The 27240-nt window shown below is 45.9% G+C and overlaps 1 protein-coding gene across 11 annotated transcripts in view; it reads left to right on the plus strand.

Moving 5' to 3' along the window:
* The window catches only part of NCOR1 (nuclear receptor corepressor 1), a 141924-nt gene that overhangs the window by 108505 nt on the left and 6179 nt on the right, over positions 1-27240 (plus strand). For 5 of the 11 annotated variants that reach the window (XM_024753426.1, XM_024753421.1, XM_024753431.1 and 2 more), the window contains 19 exons: positions 2445-2565; positions 2658-2759; positions 3123-3223; positions 5731-5899; positions 6888-7028; positions 8322-8405; positions 8897-9153; positions 9429-9789; positions 11467-11694; positions 13741-13950; positions 14380-14529; positions 14872-14979; positions 17175-17340; positions 17528-18018; positions 20452-20580; positions 20942-21099; positions 21265-21488; positions 23866-24012; positions 25621-25763. In XM_024753426.1, the coding sequence (XP_024609194.1) occupies positions 2445-2565; positions 2658-2759; positions 3123-3223; positions 5731-5899; positions 6888-7028; positions 8322-8405; positions 8897-9153; positions 9429-9789; positions 11467-11694; positions 13741-13950; positions 14380-14529; positions 14872-14979; positions 17175-17340; positions 17528-18018; positions 20452-20580; positions 20942-21099; positions 21265-21488; positions 23866-24012; positions 25621-25763 (3490 nt within the window). The remainder of the gene's footprint in view (positions 1-2444; positions 2566-2657; positions 2760-3122; positions 3224-5730; positions 5900-6887; positions 7029-8321; positions 8406-8896; positions 9154-9428; positions 9790-11466; positions 11695-13740; positions 13951-14379; positions 14530-14871; positions 14980-17174; positions 17341-17527; positions 18019-20451; positions 20581-20941; positions 21100-21264; positions 21489-23865; positions 24013-25620; positions 25764-27240) is intronic. The other 6 variants (XM_024753470.1, XM_024753479.1, XM_024753436.1 and 3 more) reach the window with 4 other exon arrangements.

A 27240-nucleotide genomic window follows, 5' to 3' on the forward strand; every position in this document is an offset into this window, starting at 1 on the left:
GTTGATTTTTATATCTTGACCTTATCTCCTGTTACATTTACTTACTGTTTGTGACAGGGTTTTTTGGTTTTATTTTTGGTTGTTTTTTGGGGGGGGTATATTTCTTAGGACTTTTTCTGTATGTGTGTCGTCTACAAATAAAGACAGTTTTACTTCTTCCTTTCCAATCTTTATGCCTTTCCTTTTCCTTGTTTTATTAAACTGGTTAGGGTAGAACTTTTAGAACAATGTTGAATAGAAGTGGTGAAGAGATTATACTTTGCTTGTTGCCCATCTTAGGAGGGAGGCATTCAATATTTCACTCGTAGGTATGTTAACTACAGACTTTGCATAGGTGCCCTTCATCAGATTGATGATGTTTCTGTATATTCCTAGTTTGCTGAGAGGTTTTCTGTTTCTCCAATTCTTATACTTTTCAACTTCAGAATTTCTGCGTGGTTCTGTTTTATGATTTCTTTCTCTTTGTTGATATTCTCTATATGATGAGACATCATTTTCATACTTTCCTTTAATTCTTTTTTTTTTTTTTTTTTTTGCGGTACGCGGGCCTCTCACTGTTGTGGCCTCTCCCATTGCGGAGCACAGGCCCCGGACGCGCAGGCTCAGTGGCCATGGCTCACGGGCCCAGCCGCTCCGTGGCATGTGGGATCTTCCCGGACTGGGGCACGAACCCATGTCCCCTGCATCGGCAGGCGGACTCTCAACCACTGCGCCACCAGGGAAGCCCTCCTTTAATTCTTTATACGTGGTTCCCTATAGTTCATCGAACTTATTTGTAATAGCTGACTTAAAGTCTTTTCCTAACAAATCTAAAGCCCAGGGACAGTTTTTATTCACTGCTTTTTTTTTTTTTTTTATCCTCCTGTGTATGGATCATATGTTCCTGTTTCTTTGCATGTCTTGTGATTTTTGGTTGAAACACATAACATAATGTGGAACTCTGGAAATCAGATTATCCTTTCTCCCTAGGATTTGTTGTTGTTTATTTGAGCTAATTCAGTAAAGTCTGTATTCTTGTGTCATGTGTGGCCACTGAAGTCTCTATTTGCTTAATTAGTGGTCAGCTAGTTATTAGACAGAGAGTTCAGTGCCCAGAAAGATGAAGTTCCCAAGTCTTTACTGAGGGCTCTGTGTGTATGTTGGGATATGCCTGCAACGTTCAGCCAGGCAGCTGGCACTTCTGCCTTGGTCTTCACTTCCTGCTTTCTCAGAGCCTTGAGGTCAGCCAGCGGTGAGAACTCATGGCCGCCTTATGTCTTCCCTGGCGGGTACACAGCCTTGCACGTGCACTTGGCCTTCTAGGTTCCTAGCAAGATGTTGGAGCTTTTCAAATCCCTTGTGAATATCTCTTTCCTTAGCTTTTCCTCTTAAGGTTTCTGTTCAGCCTGTTTTTTCACCCTAGCTGTTCTCTCCTGCCTCAGCCAGTGGAGAGGTTAATCCATTGACTCTGATAGTTTTTGACAAGCCTGGACTTTCTTCCCCACCACAGTCAGGCCAGAAAAGACAGCTTTGCAAGTGGGTCTCTCAGAGAACCGTCAGACCAGTCTGATCATGACAGTTACCTGGGAATGATAACCCCATTCTTTCCCTTGTGCTGTCTGCTGGACTGTTGGTTTTCACCATGGTCGAGGGCTGTGGGTTCTCAAGGCTGAGACAGAGCTGGCGGGGGTTAAGGGGCAGCAGAGCAAGTCCAGGTGTCACAGAGCTCATGGTTCTTACCTGGGTTCCGCCATTTTTCTTGAATAAATGCTCCCAGATTTCTACAAGCCTTTGGTTAAAGCGTTGGAAAAGAGTTCTTAAAAGGCTGATTCTGGGCTTCCCTGGTGGCGCAGTGGTTGGGAGTCTGCCTGCTGGTGCGGGGGGTGCGGGTTCATGCCCCGGTTCGGGAGGATCCTGCATGCCACGGAGTGGCTGGGCCCGTGAGCCGTGGCCGCTGGGCCTGCGTGTCCGGAGCCTGTGCTCCACGGCGGGAGAGGCCACAGCAGTGAGGGGCCTGCGTACCGCAAAAAAAAAAAAAACGGCTGATTCTTAAAATTTTTGCTAGTTTTCTGGTTGCCTTTATGGAGGAGGGTTTTTGGAAGTCCTTACTCCACCATTTTCATTGGTGCTTCTATCCCATAGCATTTTTACGAGGGATAACGTTGTTAATAATAGTAGCTTACATTTTGCGTGTATGGTTAAGTGCTTTTATTTATGTAATTTGTAAGTAATGCATATCATCTTCATAAAATTTATGGTAATTTTGGAAGACATATCTTGCTCCCTTTAAAAACTTTAAAAATTTAACCAATCTGTGTCAGGGATTTTCTTGCTTTATAAATACCTGTTCTTAATTTTGGTGGGGGGGTGAGTGGTAAGTTTTATAAACAGAAACGTGTACCTTAAATATATAGTTGACCTTGTGAAAAGACAGTGTTATTCTAGTCCTTTAACATTATTTTTAGGGAACACCCGGCACTTACTTGCCTTCTCCTAATCAGGCCTCCTATGCTCCCGAGGCAGCGAAGCCCTCGGCGGGCTCCATCTCCCTGGGACTGCCGCGGCAGCAGGAGGCCGCCAAGCCAGGTCAGTGAGGAGGACGTGGCCGTCTCTGCCTTTGTAGCGTCACAGTCAGGGATTCAGCACTTGAGCTCACTTTCTCTTGCTTTGGTCCATAGCTACTGTGCCCTACATCAAGCAAGAAGAGTTTTCTCCCCGAAGCCAAAACTCACAACCTGAGGGTTTATTGGTCAGAGCCCAACATGAAGGAGTGGTCAGAGGTAAAATATGCTGTTTGGCAGAAATACTAAACTCTGGTCGCCAATAAATATATTAAAGGAAGTCATTAATGTGTTTTAATGATGATGGGCTCTTAAACTAGAGCCTTTAAATTCTAAATGTAAGTTTCCTTTCTGTATAAAAATGACTTTAAAACTTTGAAATTTCATATTTCTACAGTCCTTTTTAATAATTGCAAAATTATTTTAAAAGTACATTTCAGTAAAACAAAAACTATTCTTTTTGTGCTGCTGTTTCCTCTCTTCGAAGTAGGGGCTGATTTTGTTTGCTTGGTTTTTTGTTTTTTTGTGTTTTTTTTTGCAGGTGCAGGGGTGTGATTCGCTAATGATTTTGTTTTTATTCAGGTACCACAGGAGCCATTCAAGAAGGAAGTATAACTCGGGGAACTCCCTCCAGCAAACTTTCTGTGGAGAGCATCCCATCCCTCCGGGGCTCTATCACCCAGGTTAGTTGCGCTCATTCATGAGAAAACCAGAAGTGATGTCTCGAGCGTGTTGGCTGTTCCAGCAGTAGTTTTGTGACTGTGTTGTTCGTTGTTCTGGGTTATGGAACGGGGTCTCAGTGATGATAAACCTCAGATCTATAAACTGCCTGCAGAGAGACAGTAATGTGATCATTTCGACCACAAGCCATATCATCTGTACTGTGGTTCATTTGAAAAAGTCGATTATTTGCAACTTGGCAGAAGAAGCAAGTTCTAATTGATGTAACTCTCACTGCCTTCCTGGCAAAGCTTTTACCGTGTGTTCAGCTTAAATAGGAATTGAGAGGAAAATCATTATAAATTGTTTGCTTGCTTTGCCCCTTCTGAGAAGGAAGGTCTGTAGTCTCAGGAAATACGGATGGTGTTGACAAAAACACCAGAAGTCAAGTATCTTCTTCTAATTTTAGGCTAAGGTGCCAATTTTGATTAATAAAAGGTCTTTCTTTTCCTCAGTTAGATGTAAATTTTAGTTTGAAATGTTAAACAGTCCTTAGCCTCTTTATTAATGTAGGTCTGGAAAAGGAAAATTCTGTTTTGGGAATTCATTGTAAACAGAATCCTGTGCTTTCGAGCACGTGCCTGTCGCGAGCTTTCTGTTCTGCTCCTCTTCCTTGACTTCTGTTTCTGTTCCCTAGGACAGTGGTGGTTAAGAGTTTGTTCCACAGAGCAGCAGCAGCAGTGTCACCTGGGAAGTTGTTAGACATATCAATGTTGAATCCCTGCCCTAGATTTCCTGAAGTCTCATCCATGGGGGCCGGGTCCCAGCAGTCTGTGTTCTCCAGCTCTTCAGGGAATTCTGCCCAGCACCCATTTGAGAGCCAGCCCTAGGACCCTGCTGACCGAGTGTAGTGTGCTCCAGAGGAGCGGCATCTCCTGGGAACTTGTTAGAATAACGCAGACATTTCAGTCCCTGCTCCAGACCTATGGAATCAGAATCTCCTTTTTTTAAAAAAAAAATTTATTTATTTATTTTTGGCTGCGTTGGGTCTTCGTTGCTGCGCATGGGCTTTCTCTGGTTGCGGTGCGCTGGCTGCTCTTCGTTGCGGTGTGTGGGCTTCTCACTGCGGTGGCTTCTCTTGTTGCGGAGCGTGGGCTCTAGGTGTGCAGGCTTCAGTCGTTGTGGCACGCGGGCTTCAGTAGTTGTGGCACGTGGGCTCTAGAGTGCAGGCTCAGTAGTTGTGGCGCATGGGCTTAGTTGCTCTGCGGCATGTGGGGTCTTCCTGGACCAGGGCTCAAACCCGTGTCCCCTGCCTTGGCTGTTGGATTCTTAACCACTGCGCCACCAGGGAAGTCCCAGAATCTCCATTTTAACAAGAGTCCAGTGATTTCTTTCTGAGACATGGTTATAGAGCATGTGTGTAGTGATCTGGAAAGTTACACGCTAACTTCTCAGATCTCTCCTTTCACATTTGACCAAAGTTATCCAGTCCCTTGATGTTAGTTTTCAGAATAAGCAAACACTTTAATATAAATAGAAGAAAAATAAATGGCCTATGCATCTTATTTTTCCTTCTTCGTTTTCGCTCCAGTATCCAAACTGGATCAAGTGAGGCTGGGCTTTGCCTGTCGATTTTCAAATCTGTCTGTCTGTGTGACATGAGCGCTTCCAAAGAGGGTGCGAGGGTTTCTGGGTGTTCACCACAGAGCTCAATTCTCGGCTGCACGAGTGGACACGTGGACCCCATCACTGTCCTGCAGGGACACATGGGTTCAGAGTGGCCTCAGTGGAGTTTTGGGAACACTGAGTTTTGGAGTGTGTGTGGGCTGGGGCTGGGCCCCCGACTCTCCCATGCAACCTAGGCAGCTCACTTTGCAAAGTGTTCTACACTTTAGGTTCCATGAGTGCTTCCCTTGAAGGAAGGGTAACAAGAACCGTGGCCATAGGCAACCCAGAAGAGGACTAGTGATGGTGAAAACGCGGATGATGTAACCTAAGCTGAGTCACATCACAGCACGGGGGCATCTGAGTTTTCTGTCCCCTCTTATTGATGACCAGAGGTCTAACCCAGCAGACAGTATAGTAACTGAAAGCTCTTTTTCCCTCTTATCACAATATGAGAGAAGGTTGTGGTACTTTAATTTAAAACTTAATTTGTTGACTTATTTTTCTTAGAAATTTTGAAAAAGCTTTATTACATTTCCGTGATTTTAGGCCTTCAGACACATTTTGTTTCTGAGAGTTAAGTACCTTCGTAGAGGTCTGACTTTGAGGCGGGGAGGAAAGCTCATCAGCTCAGATACCTGTTAGCGTTTTAAGAAGTTTTGTTACGGCAGGGTTCAGGGACCAAGGTACAGTGTTTCTTTACGTTTACAAAACGTGTGTCTGATTTCCCGTCATGTCCTGGCCTGTCTCATTTGAGGACATGGCTTGCTCTGACTCTCGGTGTGGCAGGTTACATTTTCTGAGCGTCCGTGTGTCCTGTAAAGTCAAGTGATGTTTGTGGTGCCTGTGTTTGAATTGATGACAGGGGACCCCGGCTCTGTCCCAGGCTGGCATACCAACTGAGGCTTTGGTGAAGGGACCCATTTCTAGACTGTCCATTGAAGAGAGCAGTCCTGAGAAAGGCCGAGAGGAAGCTGCATCCAAAGGCCATGTTATTTATGAAGGCAAAAGTGGACACATCTTATCTTACGATAGTAAGTATTGCATCTCCACACTGAAGCCAGTGTTGTAATGTGTGACTAAGGATATGATTCTGGTTCCCTACACGCTTGCTTTGGAAAAGTTAGTTTTCCTTCCCTGAGCCCAAGTTTCCTCTCTGTAATGTAAAAAAAGGTTAATGCTGGTACTTCTCGTGAAACTTTTGTGAAAAATTAACTGAAACAGTCAATGAAAAGTGATTAACAGTGCAGAGCCCATACTACGTGTCCCCTGAGTGGTAGCTAACATCGCCAGCTGTGGTCATTTGATTTAGCCTAGGAAAAGGATCTTTGTTTAACTTTAATAGAATCACTTTTATTTTAAAGGGGTACCTATTTTATGTGTTAAGAATTAAGGAGTAGATAATAGTCTGATAATCCTAGAAAGAGTATTGAATTTAAATGCTGCTTAAATATAACTATTTTAATGTCTGTATGTATGTAAGCATTTATCTTTAGGTGTATCCTTAAGTTTCAGTTTTAAATTGCATGCTGTTCTGAGTAGTGAGATGAAATCTCATGCTATCCCACCCAGGGTGTGAATCTCCCCTTTGCCCACTGTGTCCACACTGGCTCAGTCAACAGTGACTTTCGTGAACCGCAGTGCTGTGTTCAGTGACCCTTATCTGAGCTTTCAGATGTCAGGATCCCCTTCCAGCATTCTCATAGCCCACTGTCCATAGTACCGGTTACTGTGTGTAACCACCTAGTAATTTATCTGTATCTGCCAGTACTGCTGAGTTTCATGAGGGAAGGGACTTAATTTGTTAACCTAATCTGCAAGCCTGGTTTATGCCTGACACTCAATAAATATATTTGAGTGAATGAAAACATTTTTATAAATGACATGTGCACAGATGTATATAGTAGATTAAGACCAGTTTTTATATATTTTTTTTGTGAGATTATGAAATTAAGATAACTTTTTTACCATACAATAGGCCTTGGGCTCTGTCTGAGCAATTCTTGTGTCTGTGTCCTGCAGATATTAAGAATGCCCGAGAAGGGACGAGGAGTCCGAGAACAGCTCATGAAATCAGTCTCAAAAGAAGCTATGAATCAGTGGAAGGAGCTCTAAAGCAAGGGTTGTCCATGAGGGAGTCTCCTGTGTCAGCACCGCTGGAGGGTGAGGTGTTGTTTCCAGAGTGCTGTTTAGATACATTGAATTTCGTGTAGTAAATTTCCACTGTTGAATTAGGTTGTATTCAGTCTCTGTCGTTTCAACCTGAAATTTATATTTATATCAATATATAAATGAAACTCATATAAATATATTAATATATTACTAATGCATGTAATATGAAATATACAGGTAATATATTAACATGAAATTTATATTAATAAATGTTTAAACTTATGTTCATATCTACATATAAATCAAGTGGTACGTGACAGTGGAGGGAAGTAAAAATTAAACATAATTGGTCATACCATAGGTAACTGTTAGAATGCTCATATAATTTGTAGATTATTTCTGTTTGAGTTAAGTGAGTTTAAAAATGTGAAATTCATCATGAGAACTTTGTTTTTATTGTGAGGCAGATAGATAGAGTGGTATAATGGACAGAGCAAAGACATCTATTTGAATCCTAACTTCACTCTTCCCTGGTGAATTTCTCTGTGTCCATTTCTTACTCTGTAAATTAAGGGATTGTACCTACCATTGTGTGAGGATTAGAGACAGGTGTGCAGTCTTGTGCTGAGCATGTGATGTGCATTCATCAAATGATAGCTGTGGTTTTGTTTTGTTAATGGCTCACTTTCCTTAAATCTTAACCTACCTCAATTATTTTATTTTAATCTAGATAAAATACTAAAAACAGTGTAAGGACTCCTCAATCTTGAAGGCCTGTGAAATTTTCTAAGAGCTGGATTTTCTCTGTAGTTAAAAAAAAAAAACAAAACTCTTCTTTCCTTGATTCAGATTTGTTGGCAGTATAACATGAAACTTCTTAGGAGGTTATTTACATCTCTTTCATTTTGATTTGCATGTTTCATTTAATATATTTTACCTTTTTTTGAGGTATCCATCTTTCATGTTTTCCCCTTCTCACAGGTATATTTCAGAGCTAAACAATGATTTCCAATCCCCCCATATTTTCTCTCACCTCTATCAGAAAGCACTGGGTGTTTAGATTTAGCTTTGAAAGTGTTGTTCTTTACTTTTTGACTTACAATAGATGTCTTCTGTGGCCATTTTCTATTTAGGAAAATGTTTAAAAAGAAACGGGTGATGTCATGTTGGGTACTTCCAACTTTTGTTATTTTTTCCATGATATTCTTCTGAATAGTTTGCAAATCTAAAATGGTACCCCTTTCTCCATGGAGCTTTTATCAACAGTACACCCTCTAAGAACAGTATGCGTGAACTGACACCCGTGTTGTGTCTAACTCCGGAATTGCCTCCTTGTTTTGAAAGGGCTGATCTGCCGAGCATTACCCAGGGGGAGCCCTCACTCTGACCTCAAAGAAAGGACTGTGCTGTCTGGTTCCATAATGCAGGGTAAACATTTTGCTCATTTGCTTTTATTCATTACTGCCTCACTGGCAAAGTAGTTTGAAATTATATGTGCAGTGTGTGATATGTGAAAAAGATATCTGTTTTTCAAGATATCTTCCCTTTTGAAATATTAGATATTTAAATCCTGATTATAACTCTTCTTCTCTGAGTTACATAGTGTGTTGGAAGATGATAGTTGCCTAATCTTTGAATATAGAGACACCTTCATTATGTAAGAACAATTCTGTGATTGTGATGAGCGCTGTATTAAATCTTGAACAACACCGCCCCCCCCAAAAGAATGGCCGATGAGTATTGATTTTAAGGATCTTTTGTAAACCAAAAATTGATTAGAAACTGCAAGATGGCAAGGCATTCATTTTCTTATATTGCGGTAAATTCTGTGCAACAAAATTTACCATTTTAACAGTTTTTAAGTGTATAATTCAGTGGCATTAATTTAATAAGCATGTTTCTTGAATCCTTTTTTGAAGGCACACCAAGAGCGACAACTGAAAGTTTTGAAGATGGCCTTAAGTACCCCAAACAGATTAAAAGGGAGAGTCCGCCCATACGAGCGTTTGAAGGTGCCATTACCAAAGGAAAACCTTACGATGGCATCACCACCATCAAAGAGATGGGGCGCTCCATCCATGAGATCCCACGGCAAGATGTTTTAACTCAGGAAAGCCAGAAAACCCCAGAAGTGGTACAGAGCACGAGGCCCATGGTTGAGGGCTCCATCTCCCAGGTAGCCATTCCGCTTCAGACTGCAGTGGGACCTAAGGATTATCAGTAGTTCTTATAAGCATTATAAGTGTCAGGTCTCTTGGAAGGAGACATGAAGGTTTGTGTCTGCTTTACCCTTAGTTGTTCTGGTGTGGGAAACTGTGCAGCTTCAGCTCAGTGGACCTGTGATGGAGACCCACACAGACAGCAGCCGTCGTTGCCGCGAGCCCGACGTGGCCTGCGGTGGAGAAGCGGCTGAGCTGTGGCTGCCTGTGACGCCTGTCTCTTTCCCTGTAGGGCACACCCGTCAAGTCTGACAGCAGTTCAGGCCAATCCGCCATCAAGCACAACGTCAAGTCCTTGGTCGCGGGGCCTAGCAGACTGCCCCGTGGGCTGCCTCCACTGGAAATTAGGCCAGAGAGCATAAAAGCGGTCGAACGGGGAAAATACGAGGACGTGAAAGCAGGCGAGCCTGTGCGTTCCCGGCACACGTCGGTGGTAAGCTCTGGCCCCTCGGTTCTCAGGTCAACGCTTCACGAAGCCCCCAAAGCACAGCTGAGCCCGGGGATTTACGAGGACGCCAGCGCACGGCGGACGCCGGGGAGTTACGCCAGCACTGCGCCCAGAGGCTCGCCCATGATGAGCAGAGCTCCCGATGGTGTGTTCCTCCCGTGTCCTTGTCTGACGTCTGTGTTGTGCTGCCCACCTCCGCCAGCAGCACGCAGCCCAGTGTTGGCTCCAGGTGGTCGAAAGCGCCGTCGGTTGTGCTTGATGCTAGGGCTCTGGAAGGCTGGCTGCCACATTAAAATAGGCATAATTGTAGGTGAAATGCCTAATGTTTTAACTAAATGCAGAGTATGGTGGAGTCCAGAAATGCTTGAGCAAGTAATGCTTAGAGTAGATTTTCCGCTAACCCGTGAGGTTTTCTGGAAGTCAGTCTGGACTCCTGGCTCCTGGGCGCCATCTGCTGTGGGGCTGAACATTTAAGCTGTGGAGCCGGGCTGCTTAAGGTTGAATCAGCGTTCTCCTTGCTGTACTAACTTGGACCCGTTCCTCAGGGTTTCTGTGCCATAGTTTCCTCATCTGTGGATTGGTGGTGTAATACTAAGGCTTATTACCTCATTGGATCGTTCTGAAGATAAAATGAGGTGATAGGTCTAAAGAACTTGGAAAGAACAGTGCCTCGTGTGTTGGAAGGACTCAGTTACTGTGCGCTGTTGTTACAGCTAGTACTGCTGTGAGCGCCACGAACCCACACCACCTCGGGGTTTATGCTGCTGGCAGGTAGATCAGCGAACTGAGAGGCATGGTTTTTACCAGGTGGTCCTGAAGCAATCCAAGGCCCTTAAAACATGCTTCCACTTAGCATTTTTGGCTGTACTGTGGTAATCATTTATCGCTGGGCTTCTGTGCAGGGTCCTGGGCTGCACTCTGCGTGAAGGGTGTGGGCGGTGGGAGGGGCGGCACGGAGGGAGGAGGAGAGGAAGCGCCTGTTTGGGGGCGCAGAGTGAGCCCAAACCTTGTTGGCTCTAGTTACGAAAGAGGAGAAGTGCCCTGCAGACGGAAAGGCTCTACAAGTTAGAGCAAGTTGGGGTGTGAGGGGATGTACTAAACCAGCCTGATTTCTTGGTTTTGACAGGCAGGTTTGTGTGATCATAGCAAAGTTGACATTATCAAAATCTGAAGGATTGGGTGGTGCTGACGGTTGCACAACGTTGTGTGTGTATTACTGTCACTGAAGTGGACCCTTTGTAATGGCTAAAATTGTAAATTTTATGTTCCGTGTGTTTTACCACAATCATTAAAACGATAGAGGGTGGTGGCTGGTAGCACTGATGGGACGATCAAGCCTCTCTGGATACCGTCATGTAGAAAAGAAGCAGCTGGGGCAGGGAGGAGACTGATGCTGGTAAGAAAGTCTCTGGATATACGGAGTGAGGAAACACAGTGTAGCCTAGCAGGGGCTGGTAACGCAGGCGCAGAGAGTAAGCTGAGGTTTGATGCATGCAGGATCAAGAGAAATTAGAATACCAGGTTGCGGAGACAACGGAACAGTGTATAGTGGGGTTTAAAGAGGAGTGTCGAACGTCATTTTCAGTCTTAACATTAGGTGGTAAACCCGGGCTGTGATCCAGAAGGGGGCAGTCTCCAAATCACAGAGGTGCCTGCCAGTTCTTCACATTTTCATATTCTGCAAGATTACTGTTACGTGTTTAGTGGGAAGAGAAGATCAAAATACTATACGAATATGGTCTGTATTTGAGTGGTTGAGAAATAAACATTAACAGCTTTGCTTAAGAATTTGTGGTGTTGGCCCCTTTATTTTTTCTTGCAGTTACGATTTCTTCTAGCAAGTCTACCAGTCATGAAAGGAAATCGACACTGACCCCTACCCAGAGGGAAAGCATCACAGCGAAGTCTCCAGTTCCTGGGGTAGACCCTGCAGTGAGCCACAGCCCTTTTGAGCCGCACCACAGGGGCGGTGCCCCAGGGGAGGTTTACCGGAGCCATCTGCCCACACATCTGGACCCAGCCATGCCGTTTCACCGGGCTCTGGATCCTGGTAAGCACCGTGTGTAGTAATAACTGAAAGCAAAGAAATAACATACCTGTGTGGCTTTCTAGACTTACTGTTTATTAAGGTACAGTCCGCAGACAGTTGCATGGGTCATTAGTGTATATAGTTCAGTGAATTTTCACAAACTATACACCCCATGTAACCAGCTCTCAGATCAAGACACAAAATATTACCAGCACCCCTGAAAGAGCTAAAAATACTAGGTATGTGGAAAGCTCTCTTGTCTGATGGCATTTGGATAAGCTGATTGGAAAAGTGGGTTAATGTGAAGAACTGTTTTTAAATGACACATGCATACGTTATATGTTTCAATTTACAGCAGAGACATGCATTCACCAGTGTTCTGATCTCAGGTCAGGGGCCACTGATTAAACCTCACCACTGTCTTTCTTGTATAAATGATACATCTCCAGGTTTGGTTTTTTAAGTGAAGTTAGAATTTAAAGACACTTCAAAGCAATCTAAATACAGAATCCTTCTAGATTTTTTCCCAGTCTTTTAAAATTATCTAGTCCATACCTAATTCAGCTTCTATATTGAGTCTTTCCAAAGCAGTCAACTTAATTTCTGGAGAAACCACTTTTTTTGTTCTTCTCTCATAGATTTACAGAGTTTTTCATTAAGTTACACAATTACAGTAGCAAGTACAGCTGGAAGGAACTTTTGAACAGACACCACTGACTTTGAGTAAACATGGCTTTGGTCAGTGTAGAAGCATGTAGGTTTTCTAGAGAGCAGCCTGCACTGGGCACGGTGATGCTAGGGGCACCGGGCAGTGGACTCTGCACAGGGAAAGGAGTCCCATCAGCAGGTTGGTGCAGAGTCTTTGCTGGGCTGTGATGATATCAGTACCATCACGTTGTCGCTTGAGAACGTTCAGTTTCAGAGGAGCCCACACCTGGTTCTTCAGGGCCTGTCTCCAGAACCAAGGCAGAAGTTCCCAGTCACACAGTCAGCTGACAGATTCAGCTGGGAGTTCTAGAGGAAGGGGACGCAGACACTCCCGAAAGCTTGTCGTTTGTTCTTCTAGGGAGAACATATGTATATATATGATAGTTCCTTCAAGCTCTCAGACAGAAGCACATGTTTTTACTTTCATGTAGTGTTTATCATAGTCCTTTATTTCACTTGCTTGCCATTGTTGAGCTTGAGCTGGATGATCAGTGTTTTGAGGATAGAGGCATTATCTTTTATTTCTTCCAGTTTTATTGGGATAGAATTAACATACAGGACTAAGTTCCTTGTGTGTGTTCTGCTCATTTACCACACCTCCAGCTTCCTAGCATCTGTGTCACGCTCTAACCTAGGGTTAGAACAGCTACAGCCTCTGGCCAGATCCTGCTGCTGCCTGTTTGTGCAAATAAAGTTTTATTAGAACACAGCCACACCTGCCTGTTTATATTTTGTCTGGCTGCTCTCACACTGTAATGGCAGAGTTGAGTTGGTACGACGGAATGCTCCACAGAGCCTCAAATGCTGACCACCTGGCCCTTTGCTGGCTAATCTCTGCTTTAAACAGACACGCTAATTAAATGCTTACAGACTGATCATTCTTACCCCCAGAAAAGTAAAGTTACTATCTGTTACAAAGTGTTTTCACACATATTTCCACTTAGTTGTATTAGATGATCGGTACTATAAAAAATTATTCTCAGACACAGCTTTTGGAGACTTCAGGTGAAAAATCTAATAAAGTTCCATGTCAAAGATTGAAAATGAAACTACTGGAGATTTTTTTTTAGCTACTGTTCTAGTGGTAAAAAGGTTAATACTCTTGTCTTGTCTAGTCTGTCTTCCCCCTTTCCGTTACGTCAGACATTAGAATGTTTATATTCACGTTGCTGGTATGTCAAGGTCTAAAAGGAACCCACCCAAACCCTGTATTCCCCCGACCCCCGGCCCCATGACAGCTAGAACTCGATTGTGCACGTAGCTCAACAGATGGTTTTTTTCCTTATTTTTTCTTTGGGTGATGTTTGGCAAATGAGTCTACCCAGACTAAACTATGGCTGTCTCTCTTCTCTCCCTCAGCAGCTGCCGCTTACCTGTTCCAGAGACAGCTGTCACCAACTCCAGGTTACCCCAGTCAGTATCAGCTCTATGCGATGGAGAACACGCGGCAGACGATCCTCAACGACTACATCACCTCACAGCAGATGCAAGTGGGCCTGCGCCCGGACGTGGCCCGAGGGCTGTCCCCCCGGGAGCAGCAGCTGGGTCTTCCGTACCCAGCAACCAGGGGTGTGTGCCTTTGCAGACTCGAGCATGTGCGCCCAGGGTCTCCTAGGCACTCTGATAAATGCTCGGTGGGTGGATGATGGAAAGAAAGAAAAGGCCATTCCTTCTCTCCATAGCCATTAGCCCAGGAAGGCCAACAAAGTGATCCATCGGGATGGGCTGTTTTGGCTACACTGATATATTGAAACCAGACCAGTGTGCGCGGGATTTGAAGCCATGGTCTCACCAGTCTCCCTCCCTCTTTCCTCTCTCCACGTCTTTGGGTGCTGGTGTGGGGTGCAGTACTTCATATCCTTCTCTAGATGGAGATGGTCTTACTGTTTGCAAATTGTCATTGGGTTTTAGAGATAAACAAAATTAAAAAGCCAGGTATAGTTCTGTATCTTTAGAATAACAAGTAAAACATAATTTTGTTGTATTTCTTTTGAATAGGAATCATTGACCTGACCAATATGCCCCCAGCAATTTTAGTGCCTCATCCAGGGGGAACAAGCACTCCCCCCATGGACAGAATCACTTACATTCCTGGAACACAGGTCACCTTCCCTCCGCGGCCGTACAACTCTGCGTCCATGTCTCCAGGTGGGTCTGCGCTCACCCCTTGCTGGTGTGAGCAATGTGCTCATGTGCTGGCAGCAGAGCCCTTGGAGGTGTTTGGGGTCCTTTTCCTGCATTTGGTCTGCAGTTTTCCATTTAATATTAGTTATCGTTCCTCTGCGCCGTCTGTCCCTAGATACTCGGGAGGGATCTTGGGAGCTTGTGTTACGCTCCGAAGTCACTCGAGACTCTTAATAAAACACACTTCCTACAGCTCAGCTTTGGAACTTCCTGAAAATCTTTCAGTCACTTGAGAGTGTAAAACTTGTTTGACGCACCTGTACGTTGACGTTTTGTCCTCAAGTTGCAGGTTTGTGTGTTTTCCAGGACACTCAACACACCTCGCGGCTGCGGCAAATGCTGAAAGAGAGCGGGAGCGGGAGAAGGAGCGGGAGCGCCTCACCGCAGCCCCCTCGGACCTCTGCCTGCGGCCAGGTGGGTGGGAGGCCTCGTGCTCGTGTGGCAGCGGGTGCCGGGGCGACCTCACAACCGAGAGTTACGAGGCAGAAGGCGGTGGTGGCGCTTAAGTGGAGCTGCTGTGCGGGCTGGAGTGGCGCAGAGGGAGTGGAGTTTCCACGATGACGGTGTCGTGGGCATTTGGCTCCAGCAGTTGGGTCTGCAGAGACTGGGCACAGGGCTCACTGAAGCCGAAAGTCGCCCGGGCGAAGGCTCACAGGAGACCAGTGAAGATGGGTGTCTTGTGGAGCTGGCGGTGAAGGAAGAGTGGACAGCATGGTTAGCAGGCTGTGTGACAGTGTGAATTACGGTCCAGTGCAGGAGGCAGGTGGCGTGATCAGAGGGGCATTTGCACGGGAGCAGCCTGAGATGGGTTAGAACCCAGGAGGCGGGTATGGGCTGGTGCCAGGAGGACAGTGAGACCATGTGTGTCGTCCCCGTGTCTCCTGAGATAGGTTGACACGGGGAATGGCCAGAAAGGAGGTGCTTGGATGAATATTGTTAAGGTGAATCAAAAGGACTTCACGATAACGGGATAATGGGGGTTGAGGAAGAGGTGGGAAACGAGATTGGTCTGCACTTCAGATAGAGCTGGATTAGTTGAAAGCAAAGTGATAGTGATTGTTTAGGCCGTAGCTAATCTGACGTGTCTCTGGAAGATGTGTTCTTATCCATGGCGTAGTTGTCATTTTATATTCTGTGAAATCAAACCATTGATCATGTCCATGTGGTCAGATACTCAGAGCAGTACTTAGGAGAACAGACAGCACGGAGATGGTGATTGAGAGTGGAGAGTCTGGCTTGAACAAGATATCAGGGGGGCAGGTATGTACGGAGGAGCAGGTCTGTCCCGAGATGTTTCTGGGAGGGCTGCTAGAGGTGGGGGCAGAGGGGGCCAGAGACCCGCCTGAGAGGTTGGTGCAGAACCAGAGGGTGTCACATTCCCGTGGCCACAGCCAACAGACCCCCTGGATTGAGGAGGGGGCCGAGGCCAGCGGTCACCTCCGACTTCCTCATACCATTCCTGGGGCTTTACCTCCAACAAGTCAATGGTTGCAAAGCCAAGTACGTTTAGATGTAACCTGTTGTCTGTATATAATTCAAAGAATCACTAAGTGTGTGACCACAGGAGATGCTTTAATGAATCACGAGGTAGCACCATAATACTGATTATACGTTGATTGTATAGAAACCACGGGAATTGATTTAATTAAAGCAAGCCAAGTAGAACTCATACGTAATTTTTTTAGGAACTGTATCTTTAAAATGCTTGTGATCCCACTGATGAATAACATGCATATTTAAGTCAATAAAGTACCATTTTTCTCCATCAGACATTTGAAAGGTCGATAAATATCCTGTGTTGAGGTGTGTGAAGAAACACTGATTCTTACACATTGTCAATGGCAGTGTACATAGGGATAGCTTCTTCAGAGATGTAAAAACGGAAATAGTAACCCCACTTCTAGGAATGTGCCCTGCAGGGCACTTAGTACCGGTGTGAGGTCAGAAGGGAGAAAATTGCTCAGAAGGCTGTGCTAGGCACCTGCCCTGAAGTGAAGACAGGGGTGTTTGCTAGAGCTGCTGGCTCCAAGTGGGAAAGTCAGGGTGAGGCCGAGAACCCCAGGAGGTGGGGGAGAGGGTGAAGAGGGGGAACCTGAGACCCTGTGAGTGAAGGAGCTTTGCTGTGGAAGAGCCTCGGCCAAGCGGAGGGAGCTGCAGAGCTGCGGGTGGGTGGGCAGTCTCAGGCCCTGCTGCAGCGGACGTGCATTATTTGCATTATGATACTTAGGTAGTTGTTGCAAACTTGATTTTGGAAATGAGAAACACGCCAGAGTTTGAGGAAAAATGAACTTATCTGAGTTGTATTAGTGCTTCATTATTGGTGTTATTTTTATTTCTCTTTGGATTCAAGATAGAAACTTGTCACCAAAATGGAAATGACAGTGAATGGTAGCTGACGATTTTGTTTCAAGTTACCAGTGTGGTTTTATTGCATCTCTATTGGAAAACTCTTACAGAATTTATTTCTAGAAAGGCCAGAAAGCAGAGTAGCAAGTTTCTTCCCTTGTTTTCCTTTCTCCTATTTAGGAATATTAGGAAGGCAACGATTCCCCAGTGATGCCGTCCTGCCTCTTCCTTATGGCTTGTTTCTTTGTCCCTCTGCCCTGCAGGCTCAGAACAGCCCGGCCGGCCCAGCAGCCACGGCTATGTTCGCTCCCCGTCTCCTTCAGTCAGAGCTCAGGAGACCCTGCTGCAGCAGAGACCCAGCGTTTTCCAGGGAACCAACGGAACCAGCGTGATCACACCTTTGGACCCGAGCGCACAGCTACGGATCATGTAGGTCTCTGTGTACACTTGGATCAGAAATCCCCGTCTTCTGCACACACGCCTTTAAATCTGTGAGTGCAGTAGTCTAAGGAGGGTGATGTTTTCTCCTGCTGTGCACTCTGTTTGTTGCAGTCCGTCCGTCCCCCCCGCCCGCCCTGCCCCACCACACACACACAGACACACACCTCAATTTCAGGCCGCTGCCTGCTGGGGGCCCTTCCATCAGCCAGGGCCTGCCGGCCTCCCGTTACAATACTGCTGCGGACGCCCTGGCTGCTCTTGTGGACGCCGCAGCGTCTGCTCCCCAGATGGACGTGTCCAAAACAAAAGAGAGTAAGCATGAAGCTGCCAGGTTAGAAGAAAATTTGAGGAGCAGGTCAGCAGCAGTTAGTGAGCAGCAGCTAGAGCAGAAAAGCCTGGAGGCGGAGAAGAGACCCGGTCAGTGTCTGTACACTTCTTCAGCCCTGCCGAGTGGCAAGCCCCAGCCTCATTCTGCAGTAGTTTACTCTGAGGCTGGGAAAGAGAAAGGGCCTCCTCCAAAATCCAGATATGAGGAAGAGCTAAGGACCCGAGGGAAGACTACCATTACCGCAGCTAACTTCATAGACGTGATCATCACCCGGCAAATTGCCTCGGACAAGGATGCAAGGGACCGTGGCTCCCAGAGTTCAGACTCTTCCGGTAGCTGTATGTATCTCAACCCGACCTCGCACTGTGGTACCGAGTACGGAATTACTTGATTCTTTAGGGAAAGCAGAACCATACGGTGTAAAGAAATTCTGATCTTGGCAGTAAATGTAATGGAAAGGTTTTGTGGGTTAGGGGTGCAAAGTGTCTCTTCTGCTGTTATGACTCTTTAAATATCAGAGTGTCTTAAGTGTACCTGTCAAGGTGTTTTCCCTGAGAAGCCATGCCCCTTGTGGAGATAAGGTTGGAAGGGAGATAGAGGCGGAGTTCACTAACATCTTCAGGCTCTGGAAGGTGATGGATGTGTCATCAAGCGCAGCGCTGCCGAGGCCTCATTCCTCAAGAAACGTTTCCTAGGATGTGATTCAGTATTTAGGCCGATACCCCACAGCCTCTAGTGTTCTTTTTCTAAGATACAGATTTTTTAAAAAGCGGGACCACTTTGTTGGTAATTATTATTATTGGTAATTGGCATTTCTCGCAAGTTGGATTTTGACCAAGTCTGGTTAGTCACTTTGATATCTACCCTGTTAAGTGTAAGAATTCACAAATCTACAGTAAAATGCTAGAAAAGTTACTTTAAATTTATTTTTAACTACAGCCTAAATTCTATATAGAATTCCTGAAGGAACAGGCCAGTATTTAAACGAGTATCCATTAATACTGGAGTAATTTAACCATACGTAGTAACCTCTCATTTCCAGTGGTGAACTGAGTAGAGTCGGAGACAATGACCTGTGGGCCCTGTGCCCCAGCATGCAACGCATTGTTCTGTTTAGTTTAGTTAGTTCCACGCCTAGTCGTAACCTATTTGGGTAAATAACCCCATTGCTGAGGTTTTTGGAGACAAGTGGGAGGGGGCAGCTTGGTAGCCTGTTGTGTAAATGAAAGACATCCTTTAGCCTGGACTGTGAAAATCAGCCCAATAGGTATTATCCATGCAGAAAATTTGGAAGATCCCTAGTTCTATGACTAGGCCTTTTGGAGGGAAGTCACCAGCACACATCTGGTGACCCAACCTGGGGCCTGTTGAATGCTCGCTAATCACCCGACAACACTTCTTTTCAGTTTGCGTCACAGAACGTCTGAGAGCAGAGAGTCTGGCTGCTTTTCTGAGTGTTTATCTTTTCGTCACTGAGTCAGTTCCTTGCGTGAAGCCCACAGGCTCTTCACAGTTACCAGCGTGCCCTCCGGTTTTTCCTCTCCAGAGCCTCCCCACCCGCTCTTCAGGCATCAAGAACAGTGTGCTCCAGAGTAGCGCCAGGCCTCCCGTGGCTGTGCATTGGATGTGGGGAGCAGATTAGGAGGGTGCTGGCACGCGAACAGTGATGAATACCTACTGCAAAGTAGTATCAATTACTTTGAATATAGTGACTTATTTTAGTTCTCCAAAGATAATTTCCACCCCAGTTAACAGGTTTCTGTCCTGAGCATACTAGACCCAGGTTACTGCAGCTTCCGTAGCCTGGTGGGGGGCAGGAGAGGGCTGTTGAGATGAGGTTGGAGGAGTGGGTGGTAGTCTAGTAGCAGAGTTCATTCCCACCTTCTGCCTGTGTTCAGGACCCATCACCGCCTGACCACGCTTGCTGCTCTGGCCAGGGTCATACACCCTTTGGGCCTCTGACCGTTTCCTCAGGTGCTTCAGTGCACCCAAAGGTGCACACAGCGCTCGCGAGTCAGAAGGTTCCTGAGCAGGAGGTCACAGCCGCCCGACGCCCCCGTTCTCGGCTCTCAGGCCATGGCAGGACTGAGAAAAGTACCTGGACCCCTACTGCATAGACCCCCGGTTTCCTTGGGAACCGCATTGTAGAAGGGCTCTTCCCTGGCATGTGCACCCTCCCTTTCTGCTAACCCAGCGGAGTGACTTTGCTTCCCTGCAGACGTTCCCTACCATTTGTTTATCTTCAACAGTGTAACGTGGTGCTAAAAAGTGGGAGAAATTTTTGTCAGCAGTACTCAGTGACTTGGGAAAATCATTATGTGATGTTACTTAATCTACAGCTTTAAAGTCGTCCTGGTAAAGAAGAGCTGACTGTCCCACAGGATGGAAACGACTGGAAACAGTGGACTGTTGACATCTACTCTCTCATTGGTTTAATCCCTTCTGATGAGTTTCCTAGTGATTTTCTTTTCCAGCCCCCAGGAGAACGTCAAGCTCTGTTTCTGTTCTGCCTCACCTAAAGGTCTTAGAGCCCACAGACTTTCAGGAAACTCCGTACCCCGCCAGGATTAGGAGTCCGAGGAAGCGCCTACTGACCTTTGACACCATGCATTGACCTCGTTGTGGTTTTTTTTTGTTTTCCATTGACCTGAGGTGCCATTGAACATTTCTCAGAGTAAAAACCGAAAATTTGCAAATAGGTTTGAAGAGCTTGGACTTCTGAGTCTTTTTATAGGATTAGTTTTAAAATAGATTCTTTTCTTTTCTTCAAGTATCTTCTCACCGGTATGAAACACCTGGCGATGCCATTGAGGTGATAAGCCCTGCCAGCTCCCCCGCGCCGCCCCCCGAGAGGTTGCAGGCCTACCAGCCGGAGGTCGTGAAGGCGAGCCAGGCAGAAAGTGGGTCTTTGCGTGTTTTCACACTTCCTTCTCCTTGCCTGTCCAGAGCACGTTAAGAAATAGCTCGTTTTGTTTGAGAGTAATCTTGTATGAGTCTAGAAACATGTAAAACTTTTAAAACTGCTCTAATGGAAAACAGTTTTTAAGCCATTATTGATGACTTTTTTGTGTATATTTTAATGATAACAGTTGATATTAGTTTTGGTTGCTAGTCTTCTGATGTCTCTCAGTGAATAAATATTTTTTCTTCAAAATTAAGATATGAATTCCCTTCCATGTGTTTCTCTGCGTTATGTTTAATCTTTGCTCATGAGTGAAAGGCGGGCATCCCTGGAGTAAGACATCTGTCTGTCCCTGTTAGACGAAGCCTGCAGGCAGTACGAAGGACCGCTGCACCACTATCGGCCGCAGCCGGAGTCGCCCTCCCCGCAGCCGCCGCCGCCCCCATCTTCACAGGCCGAGGGGGTGGGGCAGGTGCCCAGGACACACCGACTCATCACACTTGCTGATCACATCTGTGTAAGTTTCTCACTCTTCTTACTAGTTTTTTTTTTTTTTTAAAGAAAGATCATGTAGGAGGCACATTTCACGTAGAATCACAATAAAGTTGTCTAGATTTTTTACGCTACACTTTCTTGAAAGTACTCAATGGCTCTAACTAATTCCTTCTTCTCTCACGCACAGCAAATTATCACGCAAGATTTTGCTAGAAATCAAGTTCCATCACAGCCTCCCCAGCAGCCTCCCACTTCTACATTCCAAAATTCACCGTCTGCTTTGGTGTCTACACCCGTGAGGACTAAAACATCAAACCGTTATAGCCCAGAATCCCAGTCTCAGTCTCTTCACCATCAAAGACCAGGTTCAAGGGTCTCTCCAGAAAATCTTGTGGACAAATCCAGGGGAAGGTATGGTCTTTATTTTAAGCCATATGTAAATTTCCCAACAGTAAAACAGTTTGTATCTTCAAGTTAGGAGATTCATTTCTTATACCTAAAGTTATTTTACCTTCATTCCCTGGAAAGTGTAAATGAGGGTTTTTCCTCTGTATATTATTCTTGGAATGTCTACTGGGCAGTTTGGTCCTGTACCTTTTTGTTATGTATTCACAAGTTGATTGCTCTACTCTGTGGGTTTGCAAAGACAGGAAGAATGTGTGGTTTGGTGGTAATGTTGGGACACTTGGCCTGGGTCTTCAGAATCCTAAGAGTGTTCAGATGTTTAGGAAGCTGACATTAAACAATGAAAGTGAGGCCACGAGAGGAAACACGTTGATATGCTGGGCCGCTTGGTAAAGAGCATGTCTTCTCCCCCAGTGCTCTGCATTTGGAAGTTTAAAAGATGGACGCAGGGCTGTTCATTCAAGGTAGTAGACTAAGTGTTGGGGCATGTGAGTTGATATAGAGCAGCATGAACGTTCATGAAGTTCATAAAAATACTGAGAACAAGACTGGGGTGTCAGGTCAGAGATCCTGCAAAGGTCTGGAAGACACACAGCGGGGTAGATGACCCAGAGCAGCGGAAGCCACAATTCAGTTTGCAGCAGAGGTGGTTCTCCAGTCTGCCTTCCGACCCCCCAAGTTAGCAGAGAACAAAGGGTGGAAGAATAACTTATTTAAGAAGCTGAATGTGCTCATTTGGGAAAAAAAACCAACTTTATTGTGGGACGTTTTGAACACACATTAGTAGAGAGGACAGAGTAAGATGCTACCGTGGATCATCGCCCACCTTCCAGATCGTCAGCACAGGGCCAGTTCGCTTCATTTCATCCCCACTTGCCCTACCCTCAGACCGCGCTGTTTGGAAACAAATCTCAAATGACATCATTTCAAGAAGCGGGATGATCTTAAGGATAAGATGAAAACCCATTCTCTTTTAACAAAGACCAAAAAAACAAAGAAGAGAACTTGTTATCAAAGAAGAACAGAAAGCTATAGCAGAGTCATTCATGGTACATTCTTGATACGAAGTACTACATAGATTTTGAGCAGTTAATGGCATTTTTGAAAAAATCCTTTTGACTTTTTCACTTGTAATTTCTACATCTGTACTTTTTTTTTTTTTTTTTTCGCTACGCGGGCCTCTCACTGTTGTGGCCTCTCCCGCTGCGGAGCACAGGCTCCGGACGCGCAGGCTCAGTGGCCATGGCTCACGGGCCCAGCCGCTCCGCGGCATGTGGGATCTTCCCGGACCAGGGGCACGAACCCGTGTCCCCTGCATCGGCAGGCGGACTCTCAACCACTGCGCCACCAGGGAAGCCCTACACCTGTGCATTTGAATGAGGAACGTTACATTTCTTTCATTGGTTTTACAGTTTAAAATGTTTACAAAATCCATAGTGTTGTAAAACACCATTAACTGATTTTTCAGTCAATGAGCAAAACACAGAGGAGTTTTTCTAGAGTTTAGAACAGAATGTAAATGCTGTAAATCACATAAAAATGGCTGAGTATGCTACATGTATAGTTAAAGTAGACAAACTACAGATTAAAATAAAATGGGCAACAACATAGAGAAGGTAGTCAAGCTCTTCATCTTTCATGGAAGGAAACTGATAAGGTACTGTTTCAAGTTCTGATACATCAAGAAAGGTATAAGATTGATTATTTAGATGATTTAGAGGTGCCCACCAAAGAACTAAAGGAAAAATGGTCAAAAATGGCCACCTCTAAGAATTGGATGGGACGAGATTGGGGAAAGAAATGACAAATAATACATATATAATTATACTTATCTATAATAGTAATAAAAGCAGATATTAAAGGTCACAGATGGCTTTTAATATGTACAGTTACTAAACCAAAAACTTTTTTGGGCCCAAACAGTGTTTATCTCACACCATCCTCACAACATGGCGTCCAGAGGAAGAACGTTAAGTTGCAGGTGGCAGTGTGGCGCCCAAGTCCTTTGTCTTTTAACTTAATGGGGAAGCAACCTGGTAGGTCCTGGCTCGAAATCAGCAACAAGACCCTGGAGGGCTCAGCGGAGTAGCTGGCCAGGGGCACGAGGGGTCCGGTGCTGGGCAGTGACCTCCCCACAGAGCCCGGGCTGCGGCCTGTCCCCGGCACCGTTTGTCATGCGACTCCGTGTGCCTGGACGAAGCAACAGTAACAGACTTTTTCAAAATAACTAGGTACAGAGTGAGTATACGAGGCCACTTTTTTCTGATATGTATTGCCAACTTTTGGTCCTTGAAATGACTGAAGTAACAAGGTAACCAGTTCCTGTTCAGGGTAAGCCGCAGGTGAGCCCTGGGAAGACTGTCTAATGTTTTGTATGTTCCAGTATCAGGCCTGGAAAGTCCCCAGAGAGGAGTCACGTCTCTAGCGAGCCCTACGAGCCCATCTCCCCACCCCAGGTTCCGGTCGTGCACGAGAAACAGGACAGCGTGCTGCTCCTGGCCCAGCGCGGAGCCGAGCCCGCAGAGCAGAGGTGCCTGTGCGCGCGCTGCGTGCCTTTCGTTTTCCTGAAGTCAGTGCGGTTTTCCTCTTCCGGGTCATGTGTCAGGCGGATCGTTTTGTTTCTGTTTTCCTAGTGACCTAATGCCAGTGGATTTTAATGAAAAAATTGTAGTATTTAAATAGGTCATAGAACATAATTGTTCATTATTCTTCTCGAAGTTAAGTCGTCCTAGATCTTATTTTTAAAATCTTTCTGTCTGTGTGGTTGCTGAACCCCACTTGAGTGCTTGCCGGGCACCCGGCGTCTGGCCTGTGAGTGGAAGGGGGTCACAGTGAGCCCCTGGGTTGGGCTGCTTGCCGTGTGTTCTCTTCGCAGTTTCTGACCCTAACCCAACCCTAGGAATTATTGGATTCTTATTCCCATTTGGTTTTTTAGACGCCTTTGACTTGGCCCCTGCCTGGTCCACTTGCACCAGCGATCTGTATAGAACTCAAGTGGACTCCAGCACTTGCTTGGTCACGAGCGTGGCATGGAATCTCTCTGTGGCCAGGCTCACGCTCCTCACCCCACTTGCTGCCGCTCCACCCTCACGCTTCCCTCCTTGAGCCCCGAGTTCCCTCACCTGAACTCGTGCTGCTTTCTTGGTGTGGAACACCCTCCCCTGATGCTCTGATTTGCTGGTGATCAAATAAAGTGAGAGGGAGTCCAGCTTTAGACCAAGGTCTGCCTCACTCCAAACCGTTAGTGCATTTCTTAACAGTGTGTCGTAGTCATTTACTTACTTGTATATATTAATAGGCCACCAAATAGGGGTTGGTACCTTTCAAGGAAATGAGGACGAAATCCATTTTTGGAAAGGGAATGATGTTAAATTTAATTATACGTTTACATGTTTCCCCTAAGCTTGTGAGTTTTCTGAGGACGGAGACCACATCTTAGTCATTCTTCTTTGTCTTCCTTGGATACAGTAGGTGTTCTCATGTTTGAGTGAGGGACCAGATTAAATTATCAGCACCTTTCCATATGTTCTCTGTTACCGTCTCTGGCACTAGTTAGATCCTGGTAGTCCTGCACTGGTAGAGGAAACTTGTTTTTCTAAATGTGTTAGTATAGGAAGCTGCCAGTGAAATATGAAAGGAAGTCTTTATGCGAAACTCAGCTCAACTGGTCACAGGCTTGAAAAGATTCTAATAAATAGGTAATTTTTTCTACATTGTAGCTATTCTGTTCAAGTCTAATTGTTGCTTAGGTGTGAGTGCTTGCTATTTTATAGGCAGGTGTGTTAGTAGTTACAATTTTATTGTGCTTCAAAGTAATTCTGCTAGTAAAATAGTTCCAAGCTTACACAGTAACCCTAAATATCAGTGCCTGTGCTGTGGAACAGACAGAATCGTGACGAGTGTTCCCATTAATGTCCATTCACTCTTTGTTAAGAATCTTGGTTCTAGATTCTCTCTATTCCAGTCCTCATTTTCTGATGTCATCTTTGTGTCCTCAGATGTGATGTCCTCGCTGGCTTTTGGTCACACACTGTCCTTAGGCTGTCAGCACAAACAGATGGGGAGGGACTCTGGGACTGGTACTAGCATGGGCGGGGTAGGAGTGCATGATGGTGACACACGTAACTGTCCCTGACAGGAATGATTCCCGATCACCAGGGAGTATAAGCTACTTGCCTTCATTCTTCACCAAGCTGGAAAACACCTCACCCATGGTTAAATCAAAGAAGCAGGAGATCTTTCGTAAGTTGAACTCCTCTGGTGGAGGTGACTCTGATATGGGTAAGTGGGATTTCTTTCATGAACCCCAATAAAATACGCATTAATAATGGTATCTCCAGTGTTGCCTCTCGTGTAGTCCTTGAGTTCAAAGGCTCTTACAGGCATCTGTCCAAGCACAGCAGATCCTGAAGCTGCTTCCCAAATGTCTGTGGGCACGAGAGGGTTTCCTGTTAGGGAGAAAGCACTTGCCTCTTTCCGCAGCCCTCCATGTTCTCTTGGAACAAGTGCCGGGTCTGGGACGTTTGTTTCTCATGTGGGGTGGGATTAGCCCTCCAGTGTTTTCTGCCCTGGTCTGCGCTTCCTCTGTGCGGGCCGTCTCAGCTGTCTGCGGACAAGTCGTGCCCTTCCAGTCTTTTCTTTACACACACCCCAGTTCCAGTGGCTGTCCATCAGGGGGCCTGGTTCCGAGCACTCCTGCTGGCCCAGGTGTTCTTCACGAAAAACACTTTATTCGGCTCAGCCTTTCAGTAGGTTCTGAGTACTGTGGTAGGACCCACACCACATTCATCATTTTAAGGGGGTCTTTTTGACAACCTATGTGCTGTTAAGTTCCAATGCACTTAATGTCGGTACAGATACCAGGCCTCCCGAGATGAGCTGCCCTTGAGCCTCCCCTTGCTGTCCTTCTGTGTCCCTCCCGCCAGGCATGGGACGAGGCCCTCTGTGCTGGCTCCTTTTCTGCCCTGCCGGTGTCTCTGTGGGTGGCGTGTGAATCTGCTAGACCCGCCACCTGGGGCGGTGCCGGCATCAGGAGCAGCAGCCGCCGCAGCTCCCGTGCAGCACTGCGGTGCTCCAGGCTCCGTCCTAGGCGGGCCTGTGCAGACTCCTGTGATCTTCACAACAGACCCTGCACACCACGTGCCGGAAGCATCTCCGCCTTGTAGATGAGGAAGCTGGGACTCGGGTTTCCTAGCTGTTGCAAGTTACATAACTAGTGACTTGGGCTGTGGTTCAGACTCAGGAATTCCAGCGCCAGAGCCCACGCTTCCAGTAGTTCTGCACTCGGCATCCTCACCCAGGCCGCTGGCAAATGTCCACTGGGATAGAGCTCTGGGGCATCCAAGCCTTTCCTTAGGGTGGATATGCACGTGCCCGCTGTTTTCAGCACTCGTGCCATCACCCAGGCTTGCTCGTGGTCCTTTCCTCACGTGTATCCAGTGATGCAGAAGCTGTGTGGGATGCCCTGTAGAATCCAGGCCTCCTACAATCTGCTTTACTTCTGGGCTACCTGCTATAAACTGCCAGGTGGACGTGTGTTTGGATCTGTGACACTTCGTGATTAATAAAGGCCAAATGTCCCAGAGAAAAAAAGAGGAGCAGTGTCACTTGTTGTTTGTGTAGTTATCCTAGCTCTTGATTACTAGATTCACTTTTTAAATGGCAACAAATTGTCCAAAAGAAATACTTTAGAAGGCTGACCAGAGTTGCCCTCAGGCTTACAGATATTCTTTCTTTCTTTCTTCTTCAGGAAGAAATT

This window comes from Neophocaena asiaeorientalis, unplaced genomic scaffold, assembly GCF_003031525.2.
Source record: "Neophocaena asiaeorientalis asiaeorientalis breed wild unplaced genomic scaffold, Neophocaena_asiaeorientalis_V1.1 scaffold540, whole genome shotgun sequence".
Classification (NCBI taxonomy): Eukaryota; Metazoa; Chordata; class Mammalia; order Artiodactyla; family Phocoenidae; genus Neophocaena; species Neophocaena asiaeorientalis.